The sequence below is a fragment of the Cupressus sempervirens genome, chromosome 5, assembly GCF_028749045.1.
Source record: "Cupressus sempervirens isolate cs-2001-9-10 chromosome 5, ASM2874904v1, whole genome shotgun sequence".
Classification (NCBI taxonomy): domain Eukaryota; kingdom Viridiplantae; phylum Streptophyta; class Pinopsida; order Cupressales; family Cupressaceae; genus Cupressus; species Cupressus sempervirens.
Window position 1 is genome coordinate 218,753,158 of NC_143122.1, and position 15,185 is coordinate 218,768,342.

The following is a 15,185-nucleotide window of genomic DNA, read 5'->3' on the forward strand; positions in this document are numbered from 1 at the left end:
TTAGCACACTTTGGCATTAACAATATGGGCACCTAAATGTGCATTTATCTCTCTCAGCTTGCTCGGGATTAGCTTGTCCTTGGATTGCCAGAGATTCAGACTCAACAGCTTGGAGTTTGTAATGCATGTCAAGCTAGGAAGCGAAATCGCACACCTTTCACCAATGGCAATTCATGGTGCGCTGCTCAAGTACTTCAGCTTGTTCATGCCGATATATGTGGCCCTATGGCCACTCCTTCTGTTCTTGGGTACATGTATTTTATGTTGTTTGTTGATGATTTCAATGGAAAAATGTGGGTGTATTTTCTTATAAAGAAATCAGATGCATTTCCTGTATTTCATAGTTAAAAAAGAGTCTAGGAAATCTATTATTACACTTAGATCAAACAATGGGAAGGAATTTTGGTCTAATGAATTCTCTAGCTTATTGGATAGTCATGGCATCAAACACCATTTAACCACACCCCACACACCATAACAGAACAGTGTAGTTGAACAACGGAACAAAACAATCACCGAGATGGCTCAATCCATGCTAGAACACAAACATGTTTCGAAGAAGTTTTGGGCAGAAGCAATCAACACTGCAGTTTACCATTTGAACCGGTCACCCACAGTGGCAGTCAAAGGTAAAACTCTGAAAGAAGCTTGGTCAGGTCGCAAGCCCAAAATCAGTCACTTGAAATTTTTTGACTCCTTTGCTTATGTTTGGATCCCTGATGCGGCACGCACCAAGTTGGATGCCAAGAGTCAAAAACTCATGCTTGCTAGATACAATAGTCTTCACAAAGCCTACCACTTGATCGACACTGAAACATCTCATCTCCTGTACAGTCGTGATGCAATCTTTGATGAGTAGCAAGGACCATTCATGCATGTTTCTCCTATTCCTAATCCAGCAGAAAAGCCTATGAAGGCTCATGATTTGGGAGTTAGGCTTCCATTAGATCCACCTGATTGGGAGACTCCAGTAGCTCCTACAACTCCAGTTATACAGACAACTCTAGCTTCTCCTGTAGGATCACTTCAATTTGTAGATGCTTCACCAGAGTGTGATCCAAATTCTTCTAATGAGGAACCTAATCACCAAGAACCTCTTGATACTAATGTTGGTCGTTCTCCTCTTCGGCCTAAGTGGTGGGCTAAGACACTTGTTGATCTTAGTGATGATGAGCTCATTGATGGGAGAACTACTCGAAAAAAGAGCAAACCTACAGACTCTGTTAACTTTTCTCTCATGGCCAACATTCATAGTGTGTTTGAACCTCAAACATATTCCAAGAATAAAGGAATTCCAAAGTGGGAACAGGCCATGACATCTAAACACCAAAGCCTGCTGAAGAATAACACTTGGGTCCTTTCTAATCTTCCAATAGGGAAGAAACCCATTGGCTGCAAATGGGTGTACAAAATCAAATACAAATCTGATGGTGCTTTGGATTAGTACAAAGCTCATTTAGTTACGAAGGACTTTTCTCAGCGCCAGGGCATTGATTATGAGGAGACCTTTGCTCCTACTACAAAGATGAGAACAATCAGAGTAGTCCTAGCCATGGCAACACAGTTTAGCTAGAAGGTCCATCAGATGGACATGAAGAGTGCTTTCCTAAATGGTGGTCTACATGACGCAGCCTCCTGGTTTCAAGGTTGCTGGTAAAGACCATCAAGTTCTCAGAGTGGTGAAAGCTCTCTATGGCTTGAAGTAGGCCCCTCGGGCATGATACATAAAAATTGCTAATTATCTCAGTGATCAAGGCTTCAAGAGGACTTCTTCAAACTCAAATTTGTACATCAAAACTACGGACGATATTTATGTGGATGATTTGATCATCATTAGCAGTTCGGCATCTTTGATTCAAGGAATCAAACAAAGTTTATGCCACTCTTTTGATATGACTAACCTTAGGCTCATGCATTATTGCATAGGTGTTGAGGTTTGGCAACAGTCTTCCAGTATATTCATCTCTCAGTGCAAATATGCCAAGGCTATGTTTGACAATTTTTTTATGCAAGATTGCAATCCTACGCTACACCCATGGAGAAAGGTCTCCAGTTATTGGCCAAGTTTGATTCTCCTCCAATTGATGATATTACATTCAGGCAACTAGTTAAGCAACCTCATCCACCTCTCTGCTACTAGGCCTGATATCAGCTTTGCAGTCAGCTATCACGCTTTATGACAACTCCTAAGGCTGATCATTGGATGGCAGCAAAGCGTGTGCTTCATTATGTGAAGGGCATGGACTTTTTTACTCTCGAAGTTCTAATCCTAGACTCTATAGGTTCACAAATTCAAATTGGGCAAGCTCTGTTGACGATGAGAAGTCAACTTCTGGATGTCTTCAGTTTGAGATTCGATGTCGTCCCATGGACCAGTAAGAAGCAACAGGTAGTTATTCTCTCCTCTACAGAGGCCAAATACAAAGGGACTGTTAAGGCAGGATGTGAAGTTGTTTGGCTTCATCGGATACTTCGGGATATGCAAATGCCACCAACAGGTTTGACTAATTTGTTTGTTGTTAACAAAGGAGTTATCAAGTTAGCCCGAAATCTAGTCTACCATGAATGGACCAAGCATGTGGACATTCATTGTCACTACATACAACAGTTGGTTGAAGACGGAACAATAGATTTACCATATGTTCCTACCATAGATCAAACTGCAAACATTCTCACCAAGCCTCTTGGTCTAATAAGTTTGTCAAATTCAGAGGACAACTTGGTGTTGTGGATAGATTAACCATTAAGGGAGGGTATTACGATAATAGATAAATGTCTATTATTAGTTAATGGTAATCTATTTGTAATCTATTGTAAACATTAGAATGTTTCTAATATTTAGCTAGTTGTAGTTATCTGTTAGCATTTTTAGCTTTCTTTTAGCTAAAATAGAATGTTTTTATTCTTTACGATCGTTTCCTAAGGAAACATCGTTTTATTCTTTTGTATATATAGACCTCTCAGTCTTTGTTAATAATAAGTATTTTACCAATTACTTCGTAATAATTTTGCAATAGTGTTTTTAATTCTAGCTTTAAAGAAACTATTTACTATGATATGTTTATTTCTAGTTTTATAGAAACCAACTACAATGATGTATTTACTTCTAGTTTTATAGAAATCATTTACTAGTTTGTTTCGTGCCATCAACATTTTGCATGAGAATCTGATCTTGTACCCACTTCGCATTTATATATATTTAAACTCTTACTTGTTTCTTGTGTTCTCATTAATTAACTCATTGGATGCATCTTCTCATTGGATTTTGTAAAAAAAAAAAGTACTTTTAATTAAATTAAAATTGGTTTTAGGCTCCTGAGTTTTTTCATAGTTTTTTTCTAAAATTCGCTCAGTATTTCTTTTTTAAATGGGTGAATTTTTATAGAGTTTTTTTTGGGCCTGGAGATTTTTTGCCAAGTGAGAGTTTTCCAACTATGTTCACTACCATATCCAAATAAGAATGTTCCCGTTACAAAAGCAAATAAGGAATTTAAGGAATTGAAGCAATTATTTACCAAAATAAGAGTCGTATAGCAACTCAAATCAACTATGACACAGAATCATGTAATTTGATGGCATGACATTATTTTGACATACCAAAATGAATAAATATAACACCCCTAATCAAATTCATTTGGGTAGAAAACATAGTTCAATTGTTATGATGATCCACGAGGATCTAAACCATCTAATCTTGTCTGTCGTTAACATTTTTCCACTTCGATCTATTTTGTTCTATTTTTTGGCTATTTTTTTATTTTTATTCCTCTCATTCTAATCTTTGCATGCTCTAACCTTGCCAAAAGTAAGAATTAGGGTGATAAAAAGTGCTAGCATTTTAGTCAATTGTAAAAAAAAAGAGCCATCTATCCTACCATGGGCATTTTAGGCTGAGGTTTAACACATACATGGATTCCTAGAAGTTTAGAATACCGTTGTAATTATCTATTGTGCTATTTCTTCAAGTTTTCTAAAAATTCTAGTACGTTTTAGTTATCATGAGCAGTTGCGTCATTTGTAACACTTGACTAGGTCTATGGAATATTTTGAGCTTGGATAAATAGAAGAGCTTCTAAGAGTGAATTTGACAAGCACCAAATGAAGGTTTGTGCATCCCCTTGGTTAGCTCATGTTCAAATGGATTGATAGATAAAGGGGAAGGAAAGATTCAGACATAAGAGATTGATGATCATCTCAATTAGCTAAGGCACTTGCAAAATTGAGAACAAAGGTATCTCAATGGCCAAGCATAACCTGAAAAATTTTCTCGCTCAGCATACAAGTCAGTCCATTTGAAGAAAATGAGAAAAAGGCTGCAAGATCTGTATTAATCAGCTTTGATTTGTTGTTCAAGGTGGGTTTAATATGATTCAAGAAAGATCAATAGAAGAAGGAGCAAGCCTACTAGTCTGCCTTGAGAGTTGAAGAAAAACAAGTAATAAGGAAGCATAGCATCTCTGGAGGGAAGATCCTTGGGAAAAGAAAACAAGTTGTTGAATACAAAAGACCATTGAGTAATGGAAGTGAATCTAGCACTGCTCATAACGAAAATAAAAATTCAAATACTAGTAATACAAGTCAATTTTACAGCATGATGAAGCTGAGGGAGAGGATAAGGTAGAAGTTTCAATAATCGTTGATGTCATAAAGAAGGCCAGAGTGCTTATGAGCGTCCACAAAATCAGATAATTATGGAAGGTATCATGTTATCGAAAACTACAAATAATATCAAGTACCATCATGACATGTAGAAGAACCTAAACAAGGGGAGGACCTCGTGATGAAGATGGTATTGCTCAAAATTGAGAAGGAAGAACATTAACCAACACAAAGGAAGAACTTTTTTATATATTTGCAAGTCCAAGTAATTGTTCCAAAAAGAACCTTTTTTTTTATATCTGTAAGTCTAAGTGTTGCAAGGTAGTAACTGATAGTGCGAGCATGAACAACAAAGAAACTCGCACAGAATGCCAAGAGGTCGTTGTTACACCCATGATGACAACTCTTCAATAACACAACAATAATGTGCTTCCTTCAACAGTCGGCAAGACATAAATGCTGCCATGTCGTCAAATAAGAAACAATGAATAGAATAGACATAAATTATAAAACAAGATTAATATATATGAAGGAAATCCAATCACATTCATGCAGCTCAACCATGGTAAAGAAACAGATCGAACACAATAAGGGAGTGATATGGTGTCACATAGCTGGACGGAACCAACAATGGAACAATGTCAAACCTCTCCAAATAAGAACAATGAATAGAAGACAATATCGTCTTCACAGAAGAAGCAGCAGTTCCCGAACAAAAAACAGAAACAAGAATCTATGAAAGCATCCATATAGATGAACGAATTAAAGTTATGACGATCACAGTCCATCATCACAAATATACTTCTAAAAAAACCGATGTTGATCAACACAGGCATTAATGGTCTCTCATACAGCTACTAGATCTTTAACAAGATGTGCCACTAAATGATGATTCTTTTCTTGCATTCTATGACAATATTTGCACCTTTCCGCTTTGACATCAATGACAAACAAATCCAACACTACTATATTCCAAAACTTACTTAAAATGTATGGTCGAAAGAGAATAGGAGCATAGTGAGAGACATGATGATGATAAATCCCATGCAGCCATATAAACAATGAAAATAAAATCATTGAACTTTTCTCTTGTTAAATTGTTAATGCAGAATTTGATTGTATATTAATATAAGCCAACAACAATGAGAAACATGATTCAGGGTTACATGGCCTAGGACAGTTCTAGCCCACTAGATGCATTCATTATCAAGGGTTTTTTTCTCGTCAACTCTGCATAAGATTCCTAGGATGGCATACAACGATTTTGTATTGAATACTTCTATAAATTACTACTAATTAGTTTTGTTCAGAAGGAGGAAAACAATATCAATGATAAAAACAAGCTATGCTAAATGACCAAACCATATGAATTATAAGAAGACTCCAAATAGCACAACCTGCTCTATCAGTTGCTTTACTTGTCGACGAAACCTGTCAGCTTTGGTATATTTGTTGAATCGACGCAATCGAACAAGAGGAATAAATGCCAACTCGGGGAAAGATACAGAATAACTCCATTGAGTCAAATGTTCAGCTAATTGGTCAAGTACAGATAAAACACACTCCTCTTGGAAAGCACGTGTTTTCAGGGTTGATTTTGGAACCTGTTGCAGCAACATTTAGTCATTTTTACATGTAGCGATGTAAAACAAAAACAAGATGTAAAACAAAAACAAGATGTGAACTAAGCAGATATTGACCTTCAGGATTGTTGAAAAGTCAAGAGCTTTCCCAACTCCTCCAGTGGGTGGCCTACTTAATTCTTTGAACTCTAGCATATCCAAAACAAGAGAAGCAACATGAATATATGTCTCTGTAGCTGATCCAAGCCTGTTCAACATTTTTGCACACTGCACCCTCAATGGAAAGTAACGAGCAGTGGGTACTAATCGGGCAACTCCACCAATTATCTGAGCTACTGGATATGCCAATGGCTGAAGATCATCCTTCCCTGTGTACCTACAAAGCACCTTTACCCAAAGTTCAAGGCAACATATGAACTTCCAGCAATAAACTTGCTTGAATGCTTCCTGTACATATCCAACCATATAATCAGGATTGACAAATAAGACAATATGCAAACCTGGAAATTACAATTTGAAAAGGGAAAAAAAACAATTATAATTCATCAAAAATGTTAGGTGCAATTTCAAGAAAAAAAAGTGTAATTTAAGTTCAATTCTTTGCTTCCAAACATTAAAAGTTTGTTATATAGTTTTCTTCTTTTATCAACATATGTCTGTGTCTATGTCAGTGCTTCAATATACATCTATGAGTCATAAACTTGTAGATCTTATCTTCTAATACTAATCTTGTTGAGCTTATAGTTGCGGTGCATAAGCAACAGGAAGTGTATTGTCCACAAAGATATATCTTTCTTTTCTGTTTGTGTTATGTGTGTTGAGGGTTTTTCTCTGAAGTTTGGTGTGTTTGTGTTTGGAGCATGCGGCATCTACTGTATTAATGCAAAAGCCCACGGTTGAGACATTGGTGCTGCATAGACACGCAAGCTGAACCAAGTTCTTTCCTTAAAGAAAGACAGTATCAATTTCTCAGAAAATCCCATACATCAGAGTATGTCACTTGGGTGTCACATATTGCTCATAAGCTTCAAAAAGACATTGGTGACACAAAAGCACACAGCCTGAAGCAAAATCTTCCTTTACAAAAACAGATTATCAATTCCAATGGAACCACATGGATCAGAATATTTCACTCGGGTCTCAAATATTGTTTTGCAAAATTAATAAACCCATGCAAGATCCAGTCCACATCTCAGAGGATGATTGCATGTAGAGACCATCCAATGAGAAATACTCCACATCAGTTATGTCAAATTGTGTACATTGGATAGGGCATTCCAGAAATGATCAAATAATCAGGGAAGACAAAGATGAAGCTACAGCTTTGTGAAATCCTAGAGCTTCAATTATCAGAGAGAGAGACAGAGAGAGATTCTGCAACTAAACTGTATTCTCTCACTGATAATTTTATCCTGCTGCCATTGGAAACTAGTTGACTGTATCTTATTCTGCAATGATAATAATCAAAGACTGTCAATGTTATGTGTTCATCTTGTAATAAACGCAGACCCTTCTCCCTGTATTTATATGTGACTGTGAAGTTCCATAAACGAGGGGTCATGACTTCATAGTGGAGTCACGATCCACTGTGGATGTGACTCCACAATAGGCAAAGGAACATATTAACTTATACGCCGATTAGTGAATAAAGACCATCGGTCAAATAGTCTGTCAGTCGGTCAATTGGATTATTATTTGATTACTATAATGGTGTTTATAATTATGTGTGTGTGTATATATGTATGTATGTATGTATAAATAATATCTCTCGAATCATTTTACAATACAAGAATTATATATATATATATATATATATATATATATATATATATATATATATATATATACGTTTTATCTCATAGAATTTATCCAACTGAAACTACAATAAAATTAACACTCCCTCTTAGTTAGGCAGGATAAACATAGGATTAGATATTACCCCAATGCAATATCAAGAATGACATGTTTAAGAATATCTTTGCTCACCATTTGGATATCATCTCATGATATTAGGAGTAATAGCCTCAGAATATCAAGTCACATGATTTTCACCAAGTACTCCGAGTAATGGCCTCTAAATATCAAGTCGCATGATATTCACCAAATACTGAAAATGTCCACAAGGTATGTGCACAAGTATCACTTTATGATAGTTACTATAGGAACATTATATTCATATCTATACAATACAACTCATAGATATCTATGTGATGACATCTATCTCTTAGTTGATTGATTTACATGATATGATCTATTATGATCTTCTTAGATACCAATCATATTGTATCCATTATAATATAAGGTTAGACTATTGTAAGATCATCACCTTACTATAGTAACCACAAAGAAACATCAATAAAAGATCGTCACCTTCCACGATGTTTCCACAAAGTCATGTACTACCTCACGTGACATCCACCATGAACTTTTCCGAAGGGTGGAAAAAATGCTTTCACCTCATACTTCTCTCTCGCAGAGAAGGATGCATTAAAGTACATCTCAAGTAATCACTAATGTTCCCTCTCACTACAGGCACTGATCCAAAACTCCAAGCATATCTTCAATAATGTACAAACTTCACTTTGGCAGAAGGCGAGAAACTATCAATTGTCAGATCTTCAATGATAATGTACTCTGAATGAATAGTGTTCCAAGTATCCATCTACAGATTAAGCATACACATAAAGGCCTTTTAGTCTTCATATATGGAACTTCATCTCATGAATCATAGTCCTCTGACAATTACAATTTCTTGATCACTGTAACATATTAACTAATACACAGATTAGTCAATAAAGACCATTGGTGTGTGTGTGTGTGTGTGTGTGTGTGAGAGAGAGAGAGAGAGAGATAATATATATAAGTTTTGTCTCAGAGAATTTATCTAACTAAAACTGCAATAACATTAACACTCGCTCTTCGGGAGGTTAAACACAGAATTAGGTATTACCTCAATACAATATCAAGAATGGCATGTTTAAGAATATCTTTAATTAGAAAATACTAACCATTTGGATATCATCTCATGATATCAAGAGTAATGGCCTCAAAATATCAAGTTGCGTGATTTTCACCAAGTACTCTGAGTAATGGCCTCTAAATATCAAAATGTCCATAAGGTATGTACATGTATCACTCAGATACTTTCCATAGGAACATTAGATTCATATCTATATAGTACAACTCATAGATATCTATGTGACGACATCTATCTCTTAGTTGATTGATTTACAAGATATGATCTATTATGATCAGCTTAGACATTGAATCATAATATAAGGTTAGACTATTGTAAGATCGTCACCTTACTATAGTAAACACAAACAAACATCAATAAAAGTGTGTGTGTGTGTGTGTGTGTGAGAGAGAGAGAGAGAGAGATATAATATATATAAGTTTTGTCTCAGAGAATTTATCTAACTAAAACTGCAATAACATTAACACTCGCTCTTCGGGAGGTTAAACACAGGATTAGATATTACCTCAATACAATATCAAGAATGGCATGTTCAAGAATATCTTTAATTAGAAAATACTAACCATTTGGATATCATCTCATGATATCAAGAGTAATGGCCTCAAAATATCAAGTTGCGTGATTTTCACCAAGTACTCTGAGTAATGGCCTCTAAATATCAAAATGTCCATAAGGTATGTACATGTATCACTCAGATACTTTCCATAGGAACATTAGATTCATATCTATATAGTACAACTCATAGATATCTATGTGACGACATCTATCTCTTAGTTGATTGATTTACAAGATATGATCTATTATGATCAGCTTAGATATTGAATCATAATATAAGGTTAGACTATTGTAAGATCGTCACCTTACTATAGTAAACACAAACAAACATCAATAAAAGATCGTCACCTTCCACAATTTTTCCACAAAGTCATGTAGTACCTCACATGACATCCACCATGAACATTTCCAGAGGGTGGAACTATTATCTTTAAAAGTTGCACCCGGACTGAGTTCTAAAAAACCCAATCACTTCGAGAAACATGGAAATACTCCTAGGTCTGTGGGTTACCCAAAATGGGAGTAAATCTTCGGATTCTAGGCTAGTTCCTTATGATACTTCACCTAAAGTCCTAAAACTAAACATTTTTTGAGGAAAAGGGATAGAAGGATAATAGAAACGAAATATAAACTATGGTGATGCACCTAAAAGTATCCTTGAGCTTTAATAGATAACCAACACACAACAGAAACTGGTAATACAAGAACCTTAGTACACAACCCAATCACATGGTCTTTGCATAAATAATTTATAAGATGGTTTAATAAGATCAACCCTTAGGAGAAGAAAGATTTTCTCACACACTAAAACTGATTCGTAGGATCAACACAACTTATAACCTGCAAAAAATTGTATCTTTCTGCATAAAGGCATCTATGCAATACAACTCCAAGGATAGAACATCACATGAACTTGCATCAACACTAAGTACACAATAAAATAGAAAATGAGAAGGTACACAGTGTGTATTACTGCTCAAAGGTGTTATAAATCTGCATGTCTCAATTGAGTTACAAGAAATATAGCAAGAATGAGAAGGACTAGGAAATATCACAAGTCCCCAATCTGCACAAAACTAGAACCTCTTACAAATGAGCCTTCAACTCATAGTAATGCCTTTTTCCATCCAACTACGTCATTAATGCAAACAAATCCTTGGTCGAATTCAACTTTCAAGGCCAATTTTGAACCTCTAAAAAGTCTTCAAAAAGGTGTAAATATGGCCTAAAAGTCATGCCTCTTATCAACATAAAGACCCCTCATTGATGCACTCTTATCTCTCAAAATATCCCACAAAAGTCTTTGAAAAGTAATCACTTTCTGACCTTCAAATCCCATCAATATGACCATAGACACCTTGCCATAACTCTCCAAAATATAATTATTAAATAACTTATAATCCATTTACTTAATAAATATCAATTAAGTAATGAATTATAAAGTATTTAATACATTTATTTAACAACTATTAGGTAATTTATAATTTATTGTTTAAACAAAATTAATTATATTAATAATATTTATTGAGTGATAATTAAATCACTTAACAATATTATAAATATAATAATGTTCATTAAAAATAATAGATTATAAAGTATTTAATATTTTTTTATTAAAATGATAAAAAAAAAATTTATTTTTATTTTAAAAGCCAATTTTCATATTTTGTATTTTTTAAATAATATCAAATAAATGATTTTTAAAATATTATTCATAAATATTATTAAAAAACATACAATACAAACTTACAAAAATAAAAATAATATCTAAAGCTTGTTATCGTTTCTAGAAATCTGGAAGCTCTTTGTTGATTTCTCTTTAGATTTGAAACCTTGGGGTAAAGTTTAATACATAAAAACTCTGCTTCCTCTTACAATTGTTGCAGATGTACTTTTGTTGATGGTATTTGATACTTAAAAATGCTTCCTTTACTGCACTGCCATTGATGGTAGAGTTTGTAGCTACTACTTCATTTTTATTCTCTTTTAAGACCAAAATGATGTATTGCATATGTATCCTTGCTACTTTGTAACCCTTCAATTTGTTGCAAATCTAACTCTTGTATTTGGTTCAAACATAGAATGCACCATTGATTGACATAACTATGACTCTACTTGAAATGAGTCGGGGAGTGAAAACTTAGGTAACAAGAACAAGGCTTTCACCTGAAACTTCTCTCTCACAGAGAAGGATGCATTAAAGTACATCTCAGGTAATCACTGATGTTGAGACTCCCTCTCACTAAAGGCACCGACTCATAACTCCAAGCATGTTTTCAATAATGTACAAACTTCACTTTGGCAGAAGGTTTCGTGAAACTATTAGATGACAAATCTTCAGTGATAAATGTACTCTAAATGAATAGTGTTCCAAGTATCCATCTACGGTTTAGGCACATGCATAAGGGCCTTTTAGTTTGCACATATGGAACTTCAGCTCATGAATCATAGTCCTCTAACTGTTACAATTTCTTGATCATTGGAGAATCCATCTTGACATTGTCTACTCCATCTGAAATAATTTGACCAAGATCCTCAAAAGTTGACTGAAGCATATCCTCTATCTACTCCCTCTGTCGTAGAAGCATACCTTGATTCACAGTAACATGAGTGAAAGTACTAAATTGTGGATTTATCACCAAGTTTGGTTACATCAAACATTCATACTAAAGAGGCTCCCTTTTGAAGCTCCAAGTTCATGCATCAACCTCTTGACTTCCAAGTTTACCTCTAACAAATGTACTTGACTACATCTTGTCATAGAAGGATGCTCATTGTTACCCCACTTTTACGCAATGTCCAATATTGTTGGCCAAGAGTCCTTTTTGTAACTTGAAGTTGAACTTGAAGTTTTAACCTACTTCAAGTTGAGGTTCAGCTCCACCTACTTTTCGTCACCCTGGCAAAGTCTTTATCCGTCGGCCCGAGTCCACATCCTCGAAGTTGAAGTTGAAGTTGAAGTAGGAGTTGATTCAAAACTTCAACTTCAACCTCGACTTTGTAATTTTATGATGTTTGCTTGTTTTCTCACAAGTAATGTACTAGAAATCATGAACTCAATTCACGAGGCAAGAAATGGGTCCCACTCAGTGGCAATCTTGAAGACATGAAAGGCAATAAATATGACAGCTAAGAAAAATCGTGCCAAAGTATGGTTGGTTTTATGGGAAAAGGTGGAGTTGGGATTTTGTGATATCATGAGATGTAGATCTACGTATGGATTTGCTGGGCTTTAATTGCAAATAAACTCGCAAGTCTTGTTAGGTACAGGTGACACGCTTGTTATAAATACCTTCGCCTGCTCATATATGTCTTGAGATTTTCAAGAAATCATTTCCTAAAATTACCCATCTGGCTAGTATAATTGATCATTTAATCATTTTGAGCTCTTGGCGTCGAGTGGTAAGCAAGAGAGCTGGAAGGTTAAGCCTGTCAAGAACTGTAAGTGCATTATCCTCTACTTTGTCATTTTATGTTAATAAAATTGAATGTATGCCCATTCTTGAAATTGATTGGAGTAGAAAGGAAGAAGATGATTTGCTTTCCTGTACTTCAAAAGTGTTGAGAAGAACTGAAAAATGGTTGAAGTCAAAAAATGTTAAATCAGCTACCCCTAGTGTCCCTAAGAAATACTCAAGAGCCAAACATAAAAAGGCACACTCAAAGCCAAAGGCCATCACTAACCCTAGTATTAATGATCCTATTGCAGGTTCCCCTGAAGTTGAAGCTGAAGTAACTTCGTAGCAACTTCAACTTCAAGTTCATAAGGAGGTGCCGAAGGTAAGAAGGGTAACCCGCTTGAGTACTAAGAAAGCAACGCCAAGCGAAGGAAAGTATACAGTGACAGTTAATCTAGATCCTGCAGAAACAAAGTCAAATCCAAAGTAACCTCCCAGTTCTCCCATGGCAGATGATGCATCAGATCCTCAAAAGTTACCTGAAAGCGTTGGTACTCAATCACGTACCCTAGCCTTAACTAAGGTTTCTCCCATGACGGGCAAAGCTCTACCATGCCCAAGTGGCTGGAGACTTCCATCAAGAAGACAAGAAGCATGGTGCCCTTGTCGATGCCTATTGATGACTTGGTTAGCAAGTGTTTGGGAAAATCTTTGAAAACCAAAAAGGCCAGAATTGAATCCAGGATAAAGTTCGATAAAAGTTCAGGGCATTGGTCAGTTGAGATTGCCAAGCCACCGGAAGGCAGCTCCGATGAAGATCTCACTCCTCAAGATTATCAAGCATCAAGGATCGATCTTGGGAAGGGAAGCCGTGCAATGGATATGAAGATTTTTGAAGCTTCAAACAAAAAGATTACAAACAGAGTCTGGAAAGATGCTCAGGATAAGCAAGATATGAAAGAGGCAATGAGTAGCATGGCGCAATACATCAATGCTATCCTGCACCCAGAACCTAAGCCTTTAAATGAGATGTCTCCAATTGTGGATGTATCTTCTTTGGCCAATCAGCAGTTTCTCGATAATTTGCAGAATGTAACATTGTTGCAAGGACATCTGAAGAATGATTGCAGTATGTCTTGAGTGAAACCGTGAAATAGATAAGTCTTTTAGACAAAGCTTCAAAGGAAACTACTGCCATCATCAAAAAGGCGGAATCCAATAATGAAGGCTTTGAGAAAGAAAGAAAAAATTGGGTAAAAGTGGTGCTCTAGATAGAGGAAATTCAAGGATTTGGGTTGTAGAGGTTCCAAGTTGAATGCCTTGTGGTTGGCTTGGATGATAAGACTTTGTATGTGATTAAAGATTGTATCAAATGGTGCAATGAGGCACTGGTCTAGGTAGCAATTGAGATAAAAGAAATCCTAGATGGTCTCAAGCTTGTGGATGAAATCATCCAAGCTGATCTAAAGTGGTTCAACAAGCATTATGCGGGTAAGGAAAATGACTACATAGCCAAGGTGGACGAAATAATAAATGAAGTCCAGAAGAAGTTTCAAGAGATTCAAGAGAAGAAAACGCCATGCAAACAGGATTTTTCAAATGTCACTCATACTAGGGCTACGTTGATAATAAACCTGAAGCATTTGGAAATGCATGAAGAAAAGGTAACAGAGCTGAAGAGGGAAAAGGAAGTCTAGAAGCAAAGAATTACCTACATCGGTTTACCTCATCAGTCAGTTATTTCTGCATTTACCACTGCTTACAAGACATGGAAGGCCGCAAGAATCGCGACTAGTGCGGACAATTCTTCCTGACATGGCATGTGTTCATTGGGCAGTTGCATTTTGTTTTCTCCTGTTTATTTCTTTTTATGCAGTTCGGTTAACATGGTTGTGTTAACTAAGAGACGATTTACTCCTGGCGGGGTAGTTTTGGATAGTTATCTAGCCCTATGACGTATAAATATGTAATAGATAATATCTAATAGAGTTCATCTCTTCGTAGACTGAGACAGAAATACTTTGTTTTAAAGTTCTACATTTTGAATTTTGAATAGAATATTTCCTAGATTAG

At 35.7% G+C, this 15,185-nt stretch overlaps 1 protein-coding gene across 1 annotated transcript in view; it reads right to left on the bottom strand.

Moving 5' to 3' along the window:
- Positions 1–15,185, bottom strand: part of LOC149555208 (nucleolar complex-associated protein 2-like) — a 135,372-nt gene that overhangs the window by 34,263 nt on the left and 85,924 nt on the right. Inside the window, 2 exon segments of the mRNA XM_089829290.1 lie at positions 5,997–6,203; positions 6,300–6,629. Of these exon segments, the coding sequence (XP_089685416.1) occupies positions 5,997–6,203; positions 6,300–6,629 (537 nt within the window).